This window comes from Halictus rubicundus, chromosome 11, assembly GCF_050948215.1.
Source record: "Halictus rubicundus isolate RS-2024b chromosome 11, iyHalRubi1_principal, whole genome shotgun sequence".
Classification (NCBI taxonomy): Eukaryota; Metazoa; Arthropoda; class Insecta; order Hymenoptera; family Halictidae; genus Halictus; species Halictus rubicundus.
The window spans coordinates 14,011,980-14,037,707 of NC_135159.1; the positions used below are offsets into that span (position 1 = coordinate 14,011,980).

General features: G+C 45.9%; 1 protein-coding gene across 8 annotated transcripts in view; it reads right to left on the minus strand.

Annotated features, from left to right (window-relative positions):
• The window catches only part of Heph (polypyrimidine tract-binding protein 1 heph), a 427,542-nt gene that overhangs the window by 71,576 nt on the left and 330,238 nt on the right, over positions 1 to 25,728 (minus strand). For all 8 annotated transcript variants that reach the window (XM_076796830.1, XM_076796827.1, XM_076796824.1 and 5 more), the window contains one exon: positions 20,120 to 20,269. In XM_076796830.1, coding sequence (XP_076652945.1) covers positions 20,120 to 20,269 — 150 coding nt within the window. The remainder of the gene's footprint in view (positions 1 to 20,119; positions 20,270 to 25,728) is intronic.

The window sequence follows — 25,728 nt, forward strand, 5'->3', positions numbered from 1 at the left end:
CCTGCGTTTGGACCCCTCTAGAATCCGTGCGTGTGAACCCCGGTGGAATCCGTGCATGTGGACCCCGGTGGAGTCCGTGCGTGTGGACCCCGGTCGACTGAATTTAATTCTACATGCCCCAGACTATTAGATTTGATGTGAAGACTGTAAGATTTTAATTAAAGCAATATTCAGTGTTCCCAACGAGATCAAACGTGCTCAATTGCTCCGTTCCAAATAAATATTTGCAGTGCAAGTGGCGCTTGGGATAAAATTTTCCATAAAAATAGCTTCAAATAAAAGTTGTCGTTCCTGGCAGTAAACGTTTGATCTTCGTAGCAGCGAGAACCGTACAATGGGAAGATGAGCAAATAGAAGACACGTGTATGCAGACGCGTGGCCAACGTGTACAAATGCAATGGAAGTTTCGCAGGACAGCTCGTCCCAAAGGATCAAGAAGGAAAGCCGCTCCTGTCCTCGAGGACGTCTCTGTGTTTCTCCTCCTTGTTCGCGCGGCTCCTTTCTGGACGCTCGATCAAAATTTATTCACGCGCACTGAAATTCTCCGCGGACTTCCAACCGAGGCGCCAGGGAAACCGTTTCGAAAGCAGCAATATTTCTTTGGTACACTTGCCGGAAGTTCGTCCGCGGAACATTTTTCTCCGCTCGTGTAACTACTGCTCTCCGAAGAGATACGCACACTAAAACACGAATCATCTCCGGGCGTCGATTTTTAATTAATCCTGGCGCACGGTGACTCGCAGTTTGTTTCTGAAATTATTTTCCGAGTCTCGAGGAAGATCCCGCCGACGATCTTGCGCTTTGACTTCGGGATTACATTAAACGAAACTCGTTGGAGAGACTCTCCGACTCTCGATGGGCTGTAATTATTTACGTGTTTGTGAAATTAATCGAAAATCGAGATCTCCGACCGGATCCTCAATTTATTTTTCAATTTAAACAACAATCAAGATTACCGGCGCCACATTCGCAGCTCGGGAGTCAAGTTGGCAAGACTGGTCCTGGATTCTTAATCGTAACTTTCCTAATTCGAAACATTTCCGTGTAATACTTTCTTTCTGAAGGTGTATGCGATGGAATAGATAAATAGAAAAAAATGTTGAGTCCCGATCCTTGGGAGGGTGACCAAAAATCTGGAACGCTCTCGAGGAAGCAAACGTTGTCGTCTGGATAAACAGCATCGCGGAACCGCGTTGGTTTGTGGGCCGCGGATGCTAGTAATAATCCGGCGGCCCTGCATTTTCACGATTGATGGAAAACGTAAGCGTCCGGTGGCGTCTCTCGGAGCGAGACCGGTGAATTAATGGCGGGGGTAAGGAGGAGTTATTTCTGATTTAAATAAACTCTCAAGATCTCGTCTTCCAGTCGACGATCCGAACGAGGACCGGGGGTTGTTTGCTCGAGGATGACGGGGTGACGAGAGGGTGGGGGTAGTCGGTGGACTGGGGAGCATGAATGTAATTTATCCGAGCTATAAGGGATGCGAAACGGGTTTCCTGGAACTACGTTTGAACTCGTCCACCCTGTCCCCCCTTCGTTCTCCTTCAATTTTCTCTCTCTCTCCCTCCCACTCCTTCTCTCGCTCCCTCTCACTCGTTTTTTTGTCTGCAAGTCCGTTTAAACGAGAAACGCTACCAAAGAGGGGGTGGATGGGGGGTTGGAGAGGCGACGGGGTTGTTAACGTAGAAGCTCCGGTGAATCAAAGAAATATTATATCATTAATACAGACCCCAGGGTGCAATGGGGCCGAGGAGTGTCTGCGTGGAGTTTCTCAACCCCCGTGGCACCCCCAACTCACCCCACTTCTTCGCCACCACCACCACAACCAGCCAAGGAGAGAGCTGGCAGAACCTTAGGAAAATATATCTTGATAATTTGACGCGGCTTATGCACCGGGCGGTAACCATTGTTTACGACTTATAGGTTCGTTCATTCATGGTTTATGAGGCTAAGTGAAGAATGCTGAGGTGCGTGCACCCCCCCCCCCCCCACGACATCGCCGGTCGAACGCCCATTGTCATCCGTCTTCGCACAACTTTCGATTTGCTTCGAAATGCGGGGGGGTAGTTTCGTGGAAAAATGTTTCGAGCAACAGTCACATGAGAGTGGAAAAATTTTGCCTCAAACATTGTCAAACCTCAAACATCGTCAAACCTCAAACATCGTCAAACCTATTCACACTTGCTCAAACCTATTCACACTTGCTCAAACCTATCCACACTTGCTCAAACATATTCACACTTGCTGAAACACTCTCGCACAGGATCGAACGTTCTTCTCGTCCAGCTTTGGATATATTTTTATTCATTTGGGAAATCCGGGGAGGCGCATTTGCGAAAAAATATTTCGCCACAGCGAGGGATTCGAAATAGAAAAATTTAATTGATTGAGACATCGAGGTATGAGTAAACCCCCCCGAGAGACCATAGATCGTTCTCTCCCCGGTCTGGCGATCCAGCGCCGGTTTTCATTTTCCATGTCCCATCACGGATCAAATTTTACCTAAAAATTAATAAACAGCCCAAAGGCTAAGAGGATTACCTCAGTTCCAGTTAAAGCTCGTGTTTCCACGAGTCTACAATACCGTGCCGCACACGGCTGTTCCCATGCGTACAAAACTCGATCCCCGCATTATGGTTCCCGGCGAACGAAGCTGCTTATAACAAAGCGTCCGCCGGGGGATCGTTCGATGTTTATTTTACAAAATGTTTCTGCAACTGCGGTCACCGCCGGCGATACCCGGTGAATTCGAAAAATTTGCAACCGGTAGAATCTTCCGGATCGTTCTAAATATCCTTTTACGAATAATGTTTAAACGACCGAAACGTTGCAAATAATAACAACGAACGGCGAGTTCCAGTTGGATTCAAATTGAAAGCTGGCTGTGCTAATGCATTGTTAAAAAAAAAAAAAAAGGTTTATGTAGCTCACGTATCTTGCAAATAACATTTTTTATTCTGCATCAGCACGTTACCTACATTTGTTCTACTGATGTGTAATAACTTGGCGCACGTTAACAGTGCATTTGCTTATCGGAAGGGGTTGAAAACTTTTCCAATGATCGTGGCCGATCCGATGAAGTGAAAAACTTAATGGTACGCGGCCAGTTTATTGTTTACCCGTGCCCCAGGATCCAGGACCTAGAAGAATACGGCGCAGGAAGTGGGAGGGGTGGGGGGAGAAAACGGAAAGAGCCTGTTCCGAGAGATGACACTCGAGGAATTAAATTATGTGTTCCCTGCGCCCCCTCCCCCTCGTTTCCGGCCACACTCTGTCGCGCTCTCTCTTGTCTGGTTCCTCGGGGGTTGCGGAAAACACACTCGCGTCCGTTCCACGCGACTCGACTCGGTCTCGAAACTCGATAATGGGTGCTAATTAATTAATCGAACCAATGGAGCCACCCATGTGTCCCTCGGGAACCCGGGATATCAGAGCTTAACCCCCGGAACTTGCTTCCGGCGCCGCGGAAAATCATTTTAACAGGCTAAATATCTGCGCATAATTTATACCGACGAACCCATAAAAGATTACGCGATTCGTAGCATTAATGACAATTTAGAGGGTTGTGTGTGGTGGATAAACAATTCACACTTCAATTAAAGTTGCAATTGATGAACCGTGGGTGTTGCCACCAATTAATTTATATTATTTGATCCGATGATCGACCTTTTCTGTTTTTGAGTGTTTTGTAAAAAATAGTTTTTGAATTTTTCTTTTCTTCTCCGAAATTGTCAGTATCATATTCGTGGCACTTCTCCGATTGAAACGAGTCCAAACACGACCCCATTCGGATCACAGATAGCTGTTTAAATCCAGGATGTAGTAGACCGTCCATTATCCGAACTCTCGGGTCAGGTAATACAGGTTCTATCGAAACGCGATTTACTCGAGCAAACATGCTGCTAACTATGCCGTGTTTGGACTCGTTTTAATCGGAGAAATGTCACGATTATGTTAATAAAAGTGATAAAGGTCTAACGACGACAATATTATCGAACCTCGTATAAAACGATGGGTGGGATCAAAACGAAGGGCTGAGTTTTCGGTACCTTGATAAGAAAACAATTGTCGGCGATGAATTGTTAGGGTATCTCCTGGAAGCCGGGGTGAAAAGCAGTCTAAAGGGAAGTGTCGACGTCGAAAGGGGACAGAACCGTGATCCGGGGAGTAGTGCATGATCGGCTTTTCGACTTCCCATGACTCCTTTTTTTTTCTTTTTTCCTTTTTTTGACGGATGATGGAGTGCGGCCGGAGGCACGCGAAGTGGAGGCGGGAATAAAAAGAGAAAGAACGAGGAAATTGGAGGGAAAGGCGGTAAGGTCAGCCCGGGAGAGTTTTCACCAAGGGCTTTTCTGTGGCTTCGATTCCCATTGGCCAACTGTGAGACAGCATTTTCCCTTTTCCCCGGGGGGAAAGCTCTTTCGCGTCGTGTCTTATTCGTTGCGTTTTTCACTTTCTCTCTTTCGCCCGGCCCGGTTTCGCCGCCGATCTATCCGCGGAACTTTCAACGAAACTTTTTCATCCCGACTTTTGCTTCCTTTTCACCTCTCCTCGACCGGGCTTCTTTGCCCGTGCTACTTAGATTGGAATCCTCTGTCAAATCCCTGTCCGCGTGCCTATTTTCGATGTCTCCTGCCGGCGAATACATTAGGTGCAACGAATTGAACACTATAATCACTTGCTGGTAAGCGGACTCGGGGAAATAGAAGTCGGACGTTCGAAATGGAACAGACGAACATTTTAAGCCAAGTTTCGATTGCCCACATCGACCAGCCAGGTAGTTACCCCGAAAATACTGATTTTCCAATTTTGGTCCATTAAACCCATTCTGTTCGTCAAAAATTTCTGAAAAAATTCTGATATATGCCTACTATATAGGACCATACCAGAGAATTTTTTAAGATTTTTCCATTGAAAATCTTAGCAGCAAAAAATCGAATTCTCCCGCTCGGAAGAGAAAGCACTATTGCTAGGGGGCTACATTTAAGAATTTATTTCGGGAGAACGATTGGATCCAGGATGCCGAAATTTTGCATATTTATTTACATATGTTTGAAGTAATAGCACAAATTTTTTTATAAAGTTCCGTTGAAAATTGTAGGATTTAGGGTTAGATTAATTTCCTGAAGTTAGCTCCCCCTTGAACTAATAGCATACAGCTAGGTAGACTATTGCTGCGTAGTCTACTAATGAATAGACCTATTGATAAGCCTAGGGCAGACCTGTCAGGAGTAGATTGAGTCCTCGGTCAACTGATAGTTGCTCTGAGAGGCTCAGAGTAACCTAGCAAATCCTAAATGTACCAGACTACAATTTGACAGTGACAACCCATTATATCCCAGGTTGAGCAGACCGTTCTATGTTAAAACGATGATACTTGTATCGACTTTGTGAGGCAAAATGATCTTGGTATCACTCAGGAAGAGGACTCTGGTGATCCTTTGTCCACCGAATTTACTGGAGTTTGCCGCGGTCCAGAAACAGGCTAGCCGCAATACAAGCGACATCGTGTCGGCGGATCAATCCCGGTTCGGGCTAACTTTTCAATTTTCTGTCGTCCAACTTGCTGTGCATGCTCACACGTTGCACTAGAAGAGATGCGCGCGCGCCACACACACACACACACACACACACACACAAACGTCGTGTGTTTATGCATGCGCGAGTGTTGCTCAATTTCCTCAGTGACGAGCCGGGTCCGACTACCTGTAGACGGATCGATTTATCACGGTCTATAATTGAACGGAAGCAATTTATTAATCGGCCTTGCGCCCCGAGATCGATTATACGCCGCTGAACACAGACGGCGATTCTTTTATTCCGGCTTCGTAGAGCCCCCCAGGGCTGGTTCGGGAACCCGAAAATAGGTCCCGGCCTAATTTCGATTCGACAGAGAGAAACGTTCCTTTTGACCCGCTTTTGTTACGCCCCTGCTTCCACGGAATCGCCGAGATTTATGATACACCGAGTCTGTTGCTCCCGTGCCGAGGGACCACACGTTTTCCAGGTTAGGGGACCAAGCCGCCAGGAATTCGATTCCGACTTACGCCAGTTTCGTTTCGTCCCGCGTTTATTACACTCCCCGAAATGCAGATCCGATTGTCTGCACCGACGCAATAACAAAATATTGCTCGTTTCAGCACACCCCTGGTGAAATCCCAAAAAACCAACTGTCCATGACTTGAAACTAATATCAATTAAACTGAAAATATTTGCAAAAATTCAGTTGAATCCCAGTACATCCCCCAACGTCTGATCCCTTAGCTAAAGTTATCTCCGTCGCTAAATTAGGGTGCAGGTCTATTTCGAGTCCGACTTACCAGGTTGTCGTGCAACCGCGGGGAGCACTAGGAATTTAATAATTGCATGATCGCGGATGGATTTCTAAATCGTCATTAAACGTTCGAGGGACGCGTCTCGGTTGACGAGGTTATTCGGTTGACCGGACGAGAATTCGACGTCGTGGAAGGCAACCGAGTTAAGCGACAGGATCAATGCCGAGGTTAGACCGACCTGGTCTTAAGCGAGTTACTTTAATCCAATCGCAAACGGGATGAGATCCGATTAACCCGTGTTAGCTAGGCTATTTCCAGCGATCCCGACGCACCAACCTGTACACCGAGCTCGTTCCAATCTTCCGCGGTTCTGTTCCGTTCGACGCACTGCTGTTTCATCCCCTCGCCCTTATCAGCCTGCCTTATCAACCCCCTCCCCTCACCCCCACCCTTTATCGAACACGTTTCGTCCTCGGAACTTCGGGGATCTCCAAAGATTGACGCTCCGATTGCAAGGCAATCTTTACGAATTTCTTTAAGGGAAAGTATCAAGTCTGTCGATTCGAAACTTGGCACATTTATCAAGTAGTATTTTGAGAACTTACACAAATTTTTTCGGTAATCCAAGTCTGCAGGAACCTAATAAGATTTTGCACTTAAGAGGTCTCGTGTCTAGTTAAGAAAGAGAGTTTAGAAATTTTTTTTGAGAAAACTAATGGACCCCTTTTTTAACACTATTTTTAACACTGATTGTAATATTTTCAACTCACGAATATTGAGATTGCAAACATGGATCCATGAGGAATTATTTAACAAATTGATTTCTCTAGGGATATATTACTTAAAAAATGTCTACAGATTTTGGTAGATATATTCATGTTATTTTTATAAGGAAATGTAAACTAGTCATTCTTAGTGCTCCGTAAACCTAGTGTTAAACAAGGGTGTTACTTGAAAGTGTCTATATTAAACGGTGTATAATAATTTTTTCATGATTGGCAGCCAACCTGAATCAAGCTGAGGCCGAGTCGAGGATCAACCCGTCATCGAATGTAACAGAATATTTTTACACAAACCGTCAAACTGAGCCTATCCCCGTTCGTCGAATCCGTCTCTCCTAACGCGTTTCAATTTTTGATCATTGATCCCGTGCATTAGGGCTGCTCGGGGCGCAAAAACGCCGGGCAAAATCGATTCATTCGAGTTGTTTGCCGGCCGGAATAGATTGCCGGGATATTTTTATCCGCGGGGCGAAATGTCGCGGCACGTCATGTGTCGCGTTTATCGAAAAGCCCCGGTTTTGGTCCCGGTGTCTCAATGAAACGGAATGCGAAATGAACGGCGGGGGCGTCCCCGGTGACGCGAAACGCGCGCGTGTCCGCAATGGAACTTTTTCCCGTGAAATTACAAATATCGCCCCGGACATTAATATGCGGGGGAATTGCAATTTGCATTTTTCATAGAATTATAATTTTCAAATATTTCGGCCCGAGAATATGACGGATGCGCGAGCGCGCGCCGAGGGAAGAAATAATGAAAACGCCGGCACAAGACCGGCCGCGATCCGGAATAGAAAAACATTCGCAGCTAAACGCACGGTGTGTGAAACTGTGACAGCTCTCCACTGGTGCAGAACATTTTTTCCCCGGCGCACAATGAACAAATCCATTGTAGCACGCGCAAAAATACGGTAAATTGGATTCGGCGACGTTTCGCCGGCAAACGAGCTCTGCGACCAGGATTCGAAGCATCGCAATTATTCGGCAAACGTTGTTCCGCCCAGACATCAGAATTTTCTTCCCTGATTGCGAAATTTCGACCAGGTCACGCTAGTTACGAACTATGCCTTGCTGGGACGAATTGCAAATATTTTTTGCCATTCGGATTATTACTGCTTACTACACTAAAATTACTAATACACGTCGAGATTACCGCTAATTCAACTGGGAAAGCAACAGGGACACCTGTACGACAAAAAATTTGCCTCTAGGTGGCTGATGACCCACCTTATAAATTTTTTCATTAAAAACTGAGTCTTCAACTAAATTATATAAATCATGGGCTATGTAATAGACACACGCGAGAACGTTTTGAGCCAAGTTTCAACTGCCTACATCGTCCAGGAGGGTAGTTACAGTGAAAATATTGATTTTCGAATTTTAGTCAATTACTCCCAGTTTGTTGATGCAAAACTTCTGAAAAAATTCTGATATATGCTTGTTCTATAGGTACATGCTGGGGAATTTTTTCAGATTTTTCGGTTGGAAATCCAAGTTGCAAAAAATCGGAGACTCCGACCCGAAGCAGGAAACATTTTACTCTCTTCGCGTCGATGGATTTTGATTAACTATTTCCACGTGGTCGATCAAAAAATTCTGAAAATAATCTGGTTCACGGCCACTGCACAGGTGTATCGTAGGGAATTTTATCAGATTTTTCCGTTGATAATTCTGGCAGCAAAAATTCGGAATCTCCGGGTCCGGGGGTACAAAACACTTTCTTCGCGTGGGCGAACTCTGAACTTCGACGATAATTAGAAGCCGCGCGTATTCAGAGAGCCCCGTAAGCTGTATCGGATACAGGCCGCGCGTGCAATGTATCGAATTTAATGGCGGATCGAGCAGGTAAGCGAACGTAGTTGCAGCAGGGGCCCGGACTCATTATTTTCTCTTCATCAGTTGCCCGTCAGGCGATACGCGACCGCGTGTGTCGGCCGCCGCTAATGAATCGAAATTTTCAATATTATCGCGCCGGAGCCAGCTTATATTTAGCCTTTTCATTACGGACGAGAGAGGCCGGGGGCCGAATTTATTCGAGCGCGCGCGATTACCTGTCAGCCATAGGTCACGATCACCAATTAAAGGGAACCGTCGCATTAACGGAGGCGAGTTCTCGTGGTTAATCGTGCCCTGCGTCACCTCTTTCGCGCACTCGAAAGTATTTCAATCCTTTCGGCGACCAACCATACCTGCCTGTCCCACTTGACCGCTGCGAATGACACTCCGAATCGCCCTTTTCGATGCACCGGCTGTTCTACTTGAGCATTCGAACTGTGCGTGACACGCCGAATCGCGGTTTTCCATGAAAAATCTGCTGGGTTTATTTTTTGGAACGCGTTCTCGCTTTGCCACCACATTTTTCCATTTTCTGCGGGAGGTGTACTTCTGTAGGACGCTTTTATTGGGGACAAGGTTCACCAATATGCAGTACTATCCGAAAAGTTTAAACAGTCTGGAGCTATACATAATTTCGTGCTCCGGGTCGAAGCTTCCGATTTTTTGCCACCAGGATTTTCGAGCAAAAAATCTGAAAAAATTCCCTAACATGCACCGATGTAGTAGGCATATACCAGAATTTTTTCAGAAGTTTTGGATCAACAAAGTGGGAGTAATTGACCAAAATTCGAAAATCAGTGTTTTCCCTGTAACTACCCCCTCGGTTGATATAGGCTGTTGAAACTTGGCCTAAAATGTTCCTTTATGTTTAATAGACAGCCTATGGTTTATATAATTCAAGATTCCTATGCTAAAGAAAAAATTGGGAAAATGTGCTACCCCACATAAGTCAAGAAAGCAGAAGTCAATTTTACATAAAAGAGGCAGAAGTGTAAGACCAATTTGGAAAGTGCACGAGCAGATTATTTAAAAAATTTACTATTGCGGTCCCGAGGGAGTCGATTTTGAGTCTTTCTGGTTCTGAGAAATTTCAGAAGCCCGCCTCCTCGGCGGAGGTGATAATCATAAATTTCAGGGAGACCGTTTCATTTCGCTGTCTGTTCAACGAAATGATCGCGGGTTCGAGATTATTTCGCGTGCTTTGCGTGGACGGGGAGCACGAGTCCAGGAACGAAACGGGGAAAAGAAGAAAAAAGAAAAAAATAGAGGAACGTTCAATTTCGGGCGAGGATCGGGAGCGTACCGCGGACCAGGAATCGGTAAAATTTTTCATTTCTCCGGGGGATCTCGTACAATCGTGGTCCGACAGCGACTGAAAACGGTATTAAACGTACCGACGCGTGGTTCAAGAGCTCTGAAGAGGTTTTCATTGCGCCTGCAACGCGAATCTTGCCTGCTCGTCGGGAGATTTCGCGAGCGGCTTCAAAGTTCAGCGGTTTCACCGTCCGCTAATGACAACATTCGAGACCTCCGGCCTTTCTTCAATTCGAAAATAGTCGTGCCTAGTCAGGGAGATAGTCTAGATGGTCTCCTGCAAATCTCTTTGCCATTAGAATCGTCCGGGGAGACAGACGTTTCCCAAAGAAAGGGTCAAGAACAGAGTAAAAAAAAAGGCAAAAGTAATAAATTCACAGTAACCGGCTGTAAAACGTCAGTAAACTGAAAGAAACGGGAACGCTGTCATAGAAATGCCACAGTCACGGTAACTCGATTTCATTTGTGCTTCACGCAATTAGAAGAAAACACGCGGGTCCGACGACAACAGCTTACAGTTACCCGTCGTAAACCACCGCTTCCGGTAATGTAAAAAGGGAAACGCGCACAAAGAGAAATTCTCTCGATTATCTCGCGCTCTTGATCGCAAGAAAACGAAGCCCATGAAACGAACACAGAAGTTTCCAGCACGTGTCGGCCAGCTCGTAAAACTTAAGGGATGCTGCACACGCAGGCGAACTGAATTACCGGTCTACTTGCCTCCTACGGCTTAACGCTGTAACTAACTCATTGGGTCGAGTTAGAGGTTTCGAATAATACACGTAGCTGGGGCCGGATTAGCTTCTAATTGACATGTTACAAAACTAGTTACGCTATCGAGTAGACCGTAAAAAAGAATTTTACTTAACCTAGGTCTCCCGAGTTAAGTCTCTGAACCCAGGTCTCCCAAATTAAATCCCTCAATCCGCGTTTCCCAAGTTAGGTCTTCCAAATTAGGCCTCTGAATCTGGGTCTCCCAAATTAAGCCTCTGAACCTAGGTCTCCCAAAATTAAATCTCCCAATTAGGTATGCGCACCCCGGTCTCCCACATTAGGTCTCTAAACCTACCCTTCGAACCCAGGTCTTCCAAGTTAGGTCTGCGAACCCAGGACTCCCACATTAGGTCTGTGAACCCAGGTCTCCCAAATTAGGTCCCTAAACCTAAACCTACGAACCCAGGTCTCCCAAATTAGGTCTCTAAATCTAAACCTCCGAACTCAGGTTAAATCTCCCAAATTAAATCTCCCAAGTTAGGTCTGCGCACCCAGGTCTCCCACATTAGGTCTGTGAACCCAGGTCTCCCACATTAGGCCTGTGAACCCAGGTCTCCCACATTAGGTCTGTGAACCCAGGTCTCCCAAATAAGGTCTCTAAATCTAAACCTCCCAACCCAGGTCTCCCAAATTAAATCTCCCAAGTTATGTCTGCGCACCCAGGTCTCCCACGATAGGTCATTGAACCTAGGTCTCCCAATTAGACTGTACAGAACCTCGGAGCTGTGAGTTGGTCTTCTAGACGTCTTAAATACTAGAAATAAATTTCGAACACGTCGGCACAGACCTTGATAAATAAAGCGACTGTCTTATAAACAAACTGCGTGCACGAATCTTGGAAATTTGGAGCGAGGGGTGTAGAAAATAATTCGACAGGAATTTTTGGCAGGCACACATTCGCAGCCGAGCCGGCGTTTCTAAACGCATATAAGAAGGGAAACGAGGGAAGTAAAAAGCGAGGGAGGACACGGCGACCCAGGAATACAGAGAAACGAATAGATCCGTTCCAACCGTGGGATTCCGACGCTCGTTAAGCCCAGCCATCGTTCCTTCCGGCCTCTTGCCCCGGACCCCTATTTTCGCCGTGCCACTTCAGATTTTCACCTAACCCTTTAACATTTCGAGTGCACACGTATCACGGACGAAGACGATTCGCGTGAATTCAGTCAGCTAGACCGGGTCTGGTTGGCTGGCTGGCTGGATGGCTGCTGCTGCTGCGCTCCGGGGCCCGAAATCCCGAACACAGTTCTTTTGGGAGCTACGGAACCGAGACGAGACTCAGCCTCGGAAAAATTAAAGAAACTAAACCGAGAGACAAAGGGTCTCGCACGGGGAATTATGTCGGCCGTGTCTAGCTTCAGTGCGCGCGAAACATTCGACCAAGGCGGATCGCGGGAGAGAGAAATAAATGGATACGGAGATTCGGAAGGTCGAGAATCAAAATTTTTTTAATCCGTCGTCATCGCGAAGGCGACGAACAGATTAAGCCCCGGGGACGATCTGTTAATCCGGTTCCCGGGAAAATTCAGAGAAATTTAATTCCGCGAGAAGATGTAATTGCAGCAGGCACATTCAAAAAAATCTAGGAGAAATTCGGACCGAGGGTATCAGCTCTCTCTCTCTCTTTCTCTCTGCCTCGTTCCTTCTTAATTGCATGAAAGAGTAAACGTGTAAGGGGCGATACGCACAGTCCCGCTCGCAAAAAAGTTCGGCAAATATTTTCGCAGAAGAACAAAGAGACTCGGTTGCGGCTGAAGAATTCAAAAAACTAGGTCGTGAATCAACGGCACAGCGAGTCCATATTTAGGTAAACGAGCTTGTTACATGCGATGCACCCAGCAAATCGATAAATAAACCCGCCGCCGCCGCCGCCGCCGCCGCCGCACGCACCCCTCCACGCATTTTTTGCGCTCGCGCGATTTGCATAATGGAAATTTAATCTTAATTTAATGCGGCGAGCCCGGCAACGCCGATCATCCAATGAATATCTTCCTCGTCCTTCCATCCGCCGATATTTTAGGCAGACCACGTGACACTTCGCTGGCCAATCACGAAAAGATTAGCAGAAAATCGATTTCATTATTTCCACATCGAGGAGATTGTCAGGATACGATGACTATGATTTTGATGAAATTTAAAAATAAGAATTGTCAGAATGCTGATGCTCGAGTGGATTTTGACCGCGGGAATAATTAATCGCGGGCGCGCGCGAGCCAGCAAAACGCAACGATTGCGGACGAATTCAACCGTTCAAAGTCGAGCTTGCCAATTCGACCAATCCGGCATCCCTCAGCCCATCAGGCTCGGCCGCAACCGGCAGCATCGGAGCAATCGTTTAAGCGGCGTGGCTAACTTTAATTGAATTTAAATTGAATTTAAAATGTTAATATAGAAAAGAACCTCTCGGTTACCGCGGCCGCGTTTTATCATATTCATGGCGTTCCTTTTTTCCCCAGGCCGGCTCGCTCAAAAAAAATTCCTCCGCTGCTACGTTTCCATATTTACCCGTTCCTCCCCCTCCACACCCCTCTCCGCCGCACTTCACCAGCCCCACGGCGGCTCTTTACACTCCCGTTCTGTCCTATTTTATATTTTACTTCTTCTTTTGTGCGTGGGCGCATCCTGCCGGTGATTCCTTTGAGCGTAGCCGGACGAGTAAGTTAATTAGCTGGAAATTAAAATCGCACTAAACACTCGTCAACCGTGACCGACTTCCCTTCATTAAAACCCACGTGCCCCCGCGAATTATAAAGCGGCGATAGCGTTGCGCATTTCTCCGAGGGCCGCTTGATCTTCGCTATCAAAAGAATCTTGAGCTGTTTCTTCGCCGAGACTTCGTTCAAGTGAAATCGGACCGGTTGGATTGAAAACTTCATTTTCTGTCGTGTGCAAATTCTCTTTTTCACGTAGAAATTGACGAAGAAGAGAAATTTTTTTAAATATTTTTTGCCGATTTTCCTACCTGTACACCTGACCTCGATACGTGCTTGCTGCTGCCCCACCCCAAATTTTAGAAACTGTCAAAACATTTTCTGAGACATAATCTATACCTGAAACAACAATTCTGGGTCACTGAAAGGAAGAAAGAATTTTTACAATTATTTTTAGCCTGCTTTTTTACTTGCTCGTCTGTCTGCCTCGTTACTTGTTTTTCAACGCCCCCAAAAATTTAATGAGCGTCTCAGAAAAATTCCTAGACCTAGCTCAGTCCTTTCCTAACAATTCTAACACTGTTTTATGAAGCTACCGAAAATAGAAAATGCTTTCAATAATTTTTGGGCGATTTTCAGTCACCTGCCCCGTTACTTGTTCGTTGGTGCCCCCCAAAAATTTAGTGGCAGTCTCAGAAAATTTCCTAGACATAACCTAGACCTGACCTAGCAATTCTAACACTGTTTTATGAAGCTACCAAAAATAGAAAATGCTTTCAATAATTTTTGGACGATTTTCGGTCACCTGCCCCGTTACTTGTTCGTTGGTGCCCCCCAAAAATTTAGTGGCAGTCTCAGAAAAATTCCTAGACATAACCTAGACCTGACCTAGCAATTCTAACACTGTTTTATGAAGCTACCGAAAATAGAAAATGCTTTCAATAATTTTTGGACGATTTTCAGTCACCTGCCCCGTTACTTGTTCGTTGGTGCCCCCCAAAAATTTAGTGACAGTCTCAGAAAAGTTCCTAGTCATAACCAAGACCTAACCTAGCAATTCTAACACTGTTTTATGAAGCTACCGAAAATAGAAAATGCTTTCAATAATTTTTGGACGATTTTCAGTCACCTGCCCCGTTGTTCACCGGTACCCCAAAAGACAGGAGCGGGAGTTTTCAAGGATTTTCGCGTAACTTTTTGGGGAGCTAAACTTGGACTCTCGGCAAGAATGCATCAAGGGAAAATGCACGCAGCCATTTAATTGCACTGGGGGAGGCCCCGACGAAACGGCGCGATTACTTCGTGTCAGATTGTCCGTGTTAAACTTGGCAGCGCGAGTTAATATTAAACCATGTAAATAGAGCAGGAGATTCGTTGGCGATACAACGCACGGAACCGTCGGCGTTCCCGCGGCAGGAGCGTTCAACATCGTCGCACGGTGATTACAGAAGTTCACCGTATAATTAAGTATGCTTGAACTTCAACGGAACTCTCCGATCGATCGGTAATAAAACTCCCGGTTAGAATACGCGAACTATGCGAGAAGAGGCCGTTTCGCTAAAATTTTTCGGAAACGTTACCCGGTATGCAATATCGTATCGCTTTACTGTTGCACAGAACAGATTCGCTTTTACTAACACGAAAGGGGCAACAGGATCGACGATCCTTTCAGAGCCACTCGTTCGTTAATTGAATGAAATGTTTCGTGCAAGTCAAAACACAAACCATTTTTATTCCTATCGAAAGCGGTGCACGCTGGGCAGTCGAGAACTGGTCTTAAAAGCGGTGGGAGGGGCTAAGAATGACCTAATGAAAAGAGTATGCGAATCCCGAAACGTTTGCTCAAAGAAAAACAAAAATTTTAGAAACGATTCGCTCTGTACAGTCTTTAAAACACAGGCATCGTAGACTAATAATTTTTGGACAATCGAAAAATTAATTTTTTGTAGAACAAAAAATCTGAATGATAGAGTGAACCTTCCTGATTCAAATAAAAAATATTTCAACTCGATCTGACCAGTAGTTCCCGAGAAAAAAATTTTTAAGTGCAACCTAACTTCTTTCGTGGGTGGTACCCAAGAACCTAGGACACAGACACGCCTACGTTCAATAATTTTTGGACAATCGAAAAATTAATTTTTCGTGGAACAAAAAATCTGTGTCACAGAGTAAACCTTTCTGATTCAAATAAAAAATATTTCAACTCGATCTGACCAGTGGTTCCCGAGTTAAAAATATCAACGTACAACCTAGCTCGTTTCATGGGAAATGTAGAATGGACAAATTTCGACGGCCTGCATTTCCTAAAGAAATTTGAAACCAGGGAAACGATGACTGAAACACCCCCTAATTTGACGCGTACTTTCTCGAATTCGTAGGAGAAATAACGACGTCTTTCGTATCTCTGAGGAACGAAGGGGTGGGGCGAGAGGTCTGGTCACACGCGACCCAACAAATCCAATAACAATGAACCGAAAGAGCCGCGAACCTTCTCCGTCGAGTATCAAAAGAGGCAGCAGCTTCACGGACGAATTTCAGGTCGAATCGCCTGCAGCAAGAGGCTGCGATCTCCCGTGGCACGGCGCGGAACGATTCGAGTGCGAACGGTATCGAAAATCCGGGAGGCCTGGCTTGGGTTTGCAGGATCAAACAAAGAGCCTGTCCGCCCGTTCCGGTAACCAACTTAACCGGAAACTTCGAATCAAAGCAAACACAGCGAAAGTGCCCGCAGGGGTCAACTCGGCGGTTCATCGTGAAACTCGATTTACTACCACCACCCAGGTCCCATCATCCTATCTCTCTCTCTCTCTCTCTCTCTCTCTCTCTCTCTCTCTCTCTCTCTCTCTCCTCGCCTGCTGATGTACTTTGGTGGTGCGCGTACTGGAGGCACCACAGCAGCAGCAGCAGCAGCAGCACGCCCTATTGTCGTGTTGCAACAATGCGCACTGTCTATTTGCGTGTAATTGGGAAGCTTGGCCGTGGGCTAGCGCACACGCGCGCGCGCGCGCGCGTCCCACCATAATAACGCGAGCTTACCACCACCTTCAACACCCCCTACCCCTTAGGCTGATCGAGTTACTTCAATTGTCTTCGAGGAGATGCTGTTACCGGAAGAGTGACTCTCGGTTTCCTTCAATTCGACATGACTCCACAACCCCTAATGGGTCCAAGTACCCCGTCTCTTGCACGATCAAACGTAAATAATTGAAATCAACGATAAACCCGTCTGCTCGAAGTAGGGTTCGACCTGGTCTGACCAATGACGGTGCAATCTACTAATGGGGACAGGTACTTGTCTACTCGTATTTGAGTCCATAGTGAAATCCTAGGTCTAATGGTGTGGGGGATTAAGTCTAGGTTACGTGGGTCCTTGAAGTAGATCTGGGGATCCAAGTCTTCAGGGTTTTGAGCAATCTATTAATGGGGACAGGTACTTAACTCCTCGCATTCGAGTGCATAGTAGAGTCCTAGGTCTAATGGTGTGGGGGGTTAAGTCTAGGTTAGGTGGGTCCTTGAATTGGATCTGGAGATCTAAGCCTCGAAGATTTGAGCAATCTAATAACAGGGACAGGTACTTATCTCCTCGCATTCGAGTCCATAGTAGAGTCCTAGGTCTAATGGTGTGGGGGATTAAGTCTAGGTTAGGTGGGTCCTTGAAGTAGATCTGGGGATCCAAGTCTTCAGGGTTTTGAGCAATCTATTAATGGGGACAGGTACTTATCTCCTCGCACTCGAGTCCATAGTGGAGTCCTAGGTCTAATGGTGTGGGGAGTTAGGTCTAGGTTAGGTGGGTCCTTGAATTGGATCTGGAGATCTAAGCCTCGAAGATTTGAGCAATCTACTACCAGGGACAGGTACTTGTCTCCTCGCATTCGAGTCCATAGTAGAGTCCTAGGTCTAATGGTGTGGGGGATTAAGTCTAGGTTAGGTGGGTCCTTGAATTAGATCTGGGGATCCAAGCTTCGAGGGTTTTGAGCAATCTACCAATGGGGACAGGTACTTGTCTCCTCGTATTTGAGTCCATAGTGGAATCCTAGGTCTAATAGTGTGGGGGGTTAAGTTTGGATTAGGTGGGTCCTTGAATTAGATCTGGGGATCCAAGCCTTGGGTTTTGAGCAAGGCCCGTGGAAACCCAAGGTAGGTTCGAGGGCCCAAGCTAGGCTTCCCGGGCCCAACACGAATCTGAGGGGTCCAATCTAGGTCCGGGGGTCCAGGTAGACCCAGCCTAGATCTGAAGGAGTCCGATACGATTCAGAAGAGTCCCCGTTAAATCTGGGATTTAGGACAGCTTTGGATCCCCTTTTCTGATCATGCTAGAAAAATGGAGAGTGGCTGAGAAATGGGATACACGCATAACCTCGTTCGAGTTCGATTGGGGATATTTAATGCCAGCTAACGGAAACGGGAACGTACACGGGTTGGAACATGTGTATAGAGGCGCGAGTACAACAGGTACGATAATGCGAACTTGGTTTGTTTATACCGGTGGGGATTAAAATAATACATCGGCGCGCAGGCCCCCACCGCATCGAACCAGATGAAGAGATTTAGTTGCCGGGCAAATTACATACGCATTAGCCGAGGAAATGCGCTGTGAACGTTTAGGCGAAACCTAACCCCGCGACCGGTCTCCTGTTAATCGTGCTACACAAGAGAAAAGGTGGGATAGAGTTACTCGCTGCTCGATATGTCCTCCGAAGTTACCAGGCATCGAACAACAATTCTCACTGCTAATTTCTCGTCAACTTCTCGCTCACTTCAACGAATCGCGTCGTCGCGTGAAAGCAATTTCGTGTCGCGTTTAGCCGCCATACAGCCGCCCCGTTCGAATCGTCAACGTTACATTATTACAACCGTTCCCTGTCGCTACATAATTACAATGCGGAACCGTAAAAACTCGTACAACCGATTGCTAATACTGCGGGGGGGGGGGGGGGGGGCAATTGAAATATTCACCAGCTGAATTCGCAATCAACGATAAATACGTGTTTAACGACGGTTAATATTAATTTATGCCGAGTTGCTTGTAACGATCGCGCGTACACACGCTGCACATAAGTGATAAATTATTCCGGGGGAATGTATCATCTCGTACCATCTGCTAGATGGAAATAATGTTTCCGGTTACAAAGCCCAACTGCCTCCGCCTTCTAATAATTAATTAAACCAAGTCCAACTTGAAGAGATTGTCCCACTGACGGAGAAAATTGAAGCCGGTACAAATGTTTCCGTGTAATCGGTTGTACTGCATATTTTGCAACGAAAAAATTAGGATACATTCCGTGGAATACGAGTTGAGTTATGATCAAAATTTCAGGAAGCTCGGCTTTGTGGTTTGCCGACGAAAAAAATCACGAAGGTCGCCTTGCTTTTAGCATTCTGATATTCCTCTGTCGAGTTATTAAACATATTCAGACAATGGGGGACGACTTGGTATCGAGTTGAAGAGCGGCTGTATTTTTTCAGTGACAATGCCAGCACCTCGTGACCGGTTTGCTGCACGGTTCGAGTGGTCGGCAACGCAGCCGAACCGAAAGAGATAACGCCTACCAATCAAAGGACACAGAACGCGGCTTGATCACCGTGAAAGAGTACTCAACAAACCGCGACCGGGGGTAAATCGCGTCCTATCCGGAATAATAACGCTACGATGCATGGAACGCCACCGACGAGGGGTGAATAAAGCTGGCAGCGAATAAGGGACGCGTGGGAGAGGGGAGAGGGTGGGGGGTGGAGCGACCCGATGGAAAAGGGGGCGGTGGGAGGAGAGCCTTTGTGCAGGCCGCCTCTGTGCTGCACGCCGAACGCACGGTTAATAATGGATAATAATACCTAAATGGCCGATCATCGACTCGAATCCCGTGAATCGATGATTCGATTGTTTCTGTTGTTGCGCGCCTGGCCATCCGCGTCCGGGTCGCGAAGAGGGCCGCTCGTGCGGCACAAACTCGAATTCCAGCCCCGGATCAAACGTGTTTTTGCCAAACGGGTGTACCGAGAGTACGTAAATATTGTTCGAGCAAGGATTCCACCGGTAATTTCGGCCGGCACGCTGACGAGCAGGTGGCGGTCGACCTGGGACGCGTCGTGTTTGCGCAAACACCGTCAAACTTCGAGCTACGATAGACAATTTCGGTCCTTTCCCCAAATTATTTCAATATCCTACAATCCTCTTACGTTTCCGTGCTTAAAAAAATCTTTTACCGTACTCTCCGTTGCGCCCAGTCCACTCAAAAAATTGTGCGGACTCGATGACGTCAGTAAACATAAAAATACAACACTTCTATAAAATTGAAATAGATCTGCTTGGGAATATAAAACAGGGTTTCCAGATTGCACTAGGTTTTATGTAATTTTAAATAGACCTCTGATAAAATTTGTTGATATGTTTGCACAAACACGCATAAAATAGTAGTAGTTGAATGGACAATTTCAGTCGGGAAAAATTTGTCCGATTCGCGTTTCGTAAAGATCAGTAATGATCACTCACCTGATTCTTCCCTTTGAGAACGAGGACGTTAGTAACGCGACCGAACGGTGCACCAAGATGGACGACCTCGGCATCCGACACCTCGTTCGGGATGTTTCTGATATGAATGACTTTCGAAGGTTTGGTATTGTGGCTCTTGTCGAGTTTAACCTGCAACAGAAGAGAAGATTCCACCTGGTGAAAAATGAACTCGACGGAGGGCGGGATCGGCATCAAACAATCTCAAACAATCTCAAACAATCACAAACAATGACAAACTCCGTCGTCCCCGTTACAGGACCCTACGCGCATTTCCCCGATCGGGAAACTCGTGTTTGCTTCGAGCAATGCGCTTTTAAAATTCCATTAGTTCTCGTTAAAATGTCCGCCGGAACACGGAAGCTACGCGTACACACAGACACACACACACACAAGGTATACAAGGGCAGATCCTCTCCCACTCGACTTCCAAATAACCCTCAAAAGAACTTCGGGGAGAGAGACCCCATTGGTTACCGCGTGTAAAAGTAACGAAACTTTTCGCTCGCGGATACATTTAAATCGAAACCGTTGTTGCCGCGGGCAGAATTTTCAATCACGGCTCAATCTAATCGACTCTCTGCCCGCAGTCAGCCTCTCCTCTCCTCTCCTCTCCTCTCCTCCCCAACTCGTTCTTCCGTCAAACTCTCTCTCTCCCTGTAACCTCGAACTCATTCTTTTTCTTCCTTACATAACCGCCTTTACCGCCGACAAGAGGAGTTGTTGGGGTCTGCCGCAGTCAAACTGATCGAAAAACGGTGTTACTTAGCGATTCAGGGGTGACAGACGAGGTTCGAGAACTTTCTCACCCGGCGTTTTCCTAGGCAAAATATTTTCATGGTGCCGACACAGCACGTGATATACCGCAAGCTAGTTTTGCGTTTTTCTGGAATATAAAGTTATCTGTAAGTTAACACTTTGCCGGCCGCACTGTTTTTAAACATTTCTTCGCTTGGCGCCAGCTGTTTTTGAGGTTATTGGGAGATGATAAATTTCAAGTTTTTCTAATCTCATCGGCAGTTCTCACGAGCTTTCAATCCGCCTCACCTATTTTTATGAAAATGTACATATGACAATAAATGTAAAATTTTTTTGAATTATATATTTTTGGCCATCAGGCAATACTTTGCAGAGGTCACCACTGTGGTGTCACCGGACGTCATAGTGTTAATATAAAGCTATCTGTAAGTTGATATAAATTTATAAACTTATTATCCAGGGATGAAACGAACCCTAGGCGATAGGAGAAAAATAGAAACAATAGTTACAGCCTTATAGTGATTTCTCTACACATGTATGAGTCAGGCAGCAAGGTACACTGAGCGGGAGCGATGGTGTTGCGTCGCGGTGGTACAGTGAACAAGGAGCAGAAATTGATTAAAAATAATTAGAACTTACTCTTTTAGCCGTAAATGCACTTCCTGTTTGGAAATGAGTGTTCACTGGGCCGTTCGGAGACCAACTGCACAGCTGACTTCAGGTCAGATGACTATTCGCACACACACACATACACATTAGTAATCGTGAGCTGTCAGAGATGTTCTCTCTACCGCGGTTCGAACAACACTGATCTTACGCAGGATTTTTTGAAAAGTTTAGGAAGGGCATTACGCATGTCGAAAATTCCGCCGACAGAATTAGGTTACCCTGTTTTTGTATCTAGCAGTTTTTGTATTTGAGTTCATAGACCCTCGGCGTCTGACCTGCGTAGTATAACCTGACTCTAACTGTTCCAAAACAGCGTCCATCCTTCTTTTGGAAAAGTTTATTAAGGGAGGTGTACAACAATAGCCACGCGGACCTGACACTTCTACCTCTCGCTGGGTAAAGGGACAGACGATGATTTATGACAGTTGCGTACCAATCTCTAGAAATACAAAAACAGGTGATTGCCATAAATTCCAGTCTTACAACGGTCCCTCGAGTCCCCCTTTTTTTTCGTCATCCCGTCGTTTTTGCAAATGTGCCACGGCGTGCATTGTTTACATGCGTAATGCCCCTCCCCTAACTTTTCGGAAAAATCCTGCGTAAGATCAGTGTTGTTAGAATCGCGGTGGAGAGAACATCTCTGACAGTTCACGGTTGTTAATGTGTGTGTGTGTGTGTGTGTGTGCGTGTTTGTGCTAATAGTCATGTGATCTGAAGTCAGCTGTGCAGTTCGTCTCCGAACGGCCCACAGTGACGTCAACTGAAAAAGTGAGTTTTAATTATTATAAATCAATTTCTACTTCTAATCTTGTTCACTGCGACGCAATACCAAAGCTCTGATTGGTCCGTATCTTTCGTTAATGACTCCTTGACGAAGCCTAGGCGGACATTTTTGCAAACGAAAATGTCGCTTCAAATGACGTCACCTATCACTCGTTTTACGGAGTTGTATTGCAACTAGTGATACAGTACACTAAATGGGTAGACTAGACATTGGTACATTTGCGAATTAATTTCAAGAAAATAAACCTAGCTAGCAAAATTAAATTTTGCACATACGTTCACAAATATTTAAACTATATACATAAATTTTTATAACGCGATTAATTAGAAATTTCGGGATTTATTAATATTTATTTGGGCCCCAACCCAAATATGCTATCCAACTACACATGTTAATTCTATCGGTTCTAATTATCTAAAAGAAACAATTGATACCTCATTTTATTCGTCCTGAGCGTGGCTATCTATTCGCCTAATGGGTTACTTAATTGTCGTTCGTCTTACGTTAATAATTTTGGATATTCGGAAAAATTGACGACGCAAGGTCCAATCGAACGGTGACCCAGTTCCGAGTTCGGTTTCAGCGGGGATTAAAACCGCTGCAGTTCCTTACCGACTTCGTATAATGGCGTATTATCGTACATGACTCGATAATCGGCCGCGCGCGTATAATGCATAATAAAGACATGCTTGACAATAATTCGATGCACGGCAGGAAATTTATCGTACATGGTTCGTTACTTTTTAATTGCATTATGATATACTATTATTCTGTACCATCGACTATGTAATTCGTGCAATTATTCAGTTCTCGGTACGATTCAATTCGCCGCGCTGAATATTCTCTCGATAATGTAAAATTTCATTCGAAATCGTTCCCTACTTACCGAGGGGGTATTTAAATATTACTTGGGACGTCGAGCTAAAATTCTTGCTGGAGTAATCATTAACGAATGGACCTGCTGACAATTTCTGAATACCCTGGACACTTGTGGCTTCAATTAAAAATATTAAAAACCCTTTTAAGCTAACTTCGCCATTCCCAAAAAAGTTAAATTGCATGGCAGATTCTTGGTTGAGATAAACGACATAAATTATAAATTATTCTCGAGGGTTGTTTAACGGTGTCCTCTCTCTCTCTCTCAGCACAGGGTAGGTTCACGGGCCGAGACATTTGAAAACTGAAAAAAATCTCCGTCCGCATGGTAATCCCGACAATGCTGGGCGAATTGAAGCGGGCCAGTACCCGAATCCACGTGCGTCGGTGAATACCCTGTCCGAGCAACTTTTCTCCCCCGTCTCTCCTTTCTGTCGAGCGGGGTTAAGGGGTAGAAGAATTACCACTAGGATCAAAAGAAGTCGAGGGTTTAATTTCAAAGGTTAGCTGCTGCCCAGGGGCCTTCTTTCGAGGCTTCCCCGCTACTCGAATCCACCTCGAGCCACTTCAGAAGACTCGGAACTCATCTTCACAAGACTCCGCGAAAAGGACATGGAGGGTTCCAAAGCCTGGTGGACCAACCAGAAAGAGAGAGAGAGGAGAGTAAGGAAAAGAAGCGTAGAGACAGTCGGTGGAATATGGCTCAGTCTCGGAAACCTCGTAAAGCTGCTGCTTATACGTGCTTCGGCTCTGTAAAGCTCGAGTAACGATAAGAAATGACGATAAATACGAGTAAATTTCAGAGACAGGTGAGAGAGAGAGAGAGAGAGAGAGAGAGAGAGAGAGAGAGCCGGGAACCTCGTAAAACAGAACCCGGAACGATCTCACTTTTATTGGGATCCACCCCAGTCGCGGTGCTTGTTCGAGATTTAAACACAATGTTCCCCTGACTTCCCCAGACCCATCCCCGCTCAAACATTCATGGACGCCGATCGTCCAGATGGACTGCAGGTACACGAACATTGCTCAGCCAAAATAGAACAACTCTCCCCGGTAAATTTTTCAATCGACTTGCCCGGAGTAGACGGACCTACGACCCTAGGGTCTGAATCCTAGAGAAAAGGTTAGGGTCCCCTATGATTATTTTTATTTGGCTAGTCTTAAGTCCTTTCCTTAAGTCTCTAGGGCTCTAGTGTGCTCTTAAAGAGGTTAGGGCCCCCTATAATTATTTTTATTTGGTCCGTCTTAAGTCCTTTCCTCAAGTCTCTAGGGCTCCAGTGTGCTCTTAAAGAGGTTAGGGTCCCCTATAATTATTTTTATTTGGTCAGTCTTAAGTCCTTTCCTTAAGTCTCTAGGGCTCTAGTGTGCTCTTAAAGAGGTTAGGGTCCCCTATAATTATTTTTATTTGGTCAGTCTTGAGTCCTTTCCTCAAGTCTCTAGGGCTCCAGTGTGCTCTTAAAGAGGTTAGGGTCCCCTATGATTATTTTTATTTCGCTAGTCTTGATTCCTTTCCTGAAGTCTCTAGGGCTCCAGGGAGTTCTTAATAGTCTCAATCATGTGTAACCTAAATAATTTTCCAATCGAGTAACCCTAACCGAAGAAATTTAGATCTAGACTTAGACCCCCAGAGGCTAGGGCCTAGAATCGGCGACGTCAGCGCCACCTACAGCTTATGTTTGCGAGACTTCAATGGAGCCCTGCTCCTGTGTAGACTAATCAATTCTCCAGTTGGCTAATCCTAGCTAAAAGAATATAGATTCAGGTCGTCCCTAGTATCCGAGTTCTTAATAAGTGCAAAGGTTAATATAATTAGAGGTTAATTTAATTCGGACGTCAGCGCCACCTACAACAGAGCGATCAGCGGCGAGAAAAGGCATAGTCCCGGTCGCCATCTAGCGGTAGGTTGACTGTACTATGGCGGTTGCGTCGCTGTTCGCGCAACGGGTCGAGAAAAGTGTCTGGGAAGTGTCCAATTCGGGAGCCACGTCCAGGCCGAGCAATTTCGAGGAAGAGGCTATCAAATGAGACACTCGAGATGTCGAGGGCGAAACGACGCGCCGCGCGAGTGGCTGTCGATCGCAGAAGAAGAGGCTTAATTGCCCGGCGTTTCCCTTCCTAGCAAAGGCAGGTTAGGTGGCCTGATGCAAGCCACGAGGAACGCGCTCATGGTGCAAATAAGGTTGACTTCGAGTACCGTTCAACCTCTCACGGCAACGACCTCGAGGACCTCTTCGTGCCTGGACAACGTGTTCCAACATCTCCACTTTTCCGGCTGCGCTTCGCCTTTCTCTCTCTCTCTCTCTCTACCTCCCCCACTCTCTTTCTCTCTCTCTTTTGCATTCAACTGATTTCTATAAAATAGCAACTCCCAATTAGACCCCCCAATAAATCCTTGCCCTGAAAATAAAATTAGGCTCCGGGAGCAGCAGTCACACTTCCTTAACCTGGTCCTCAAACTTCGTCAAACATTCTCAAATATTCTCAAACTTCTTGACACTTCAGA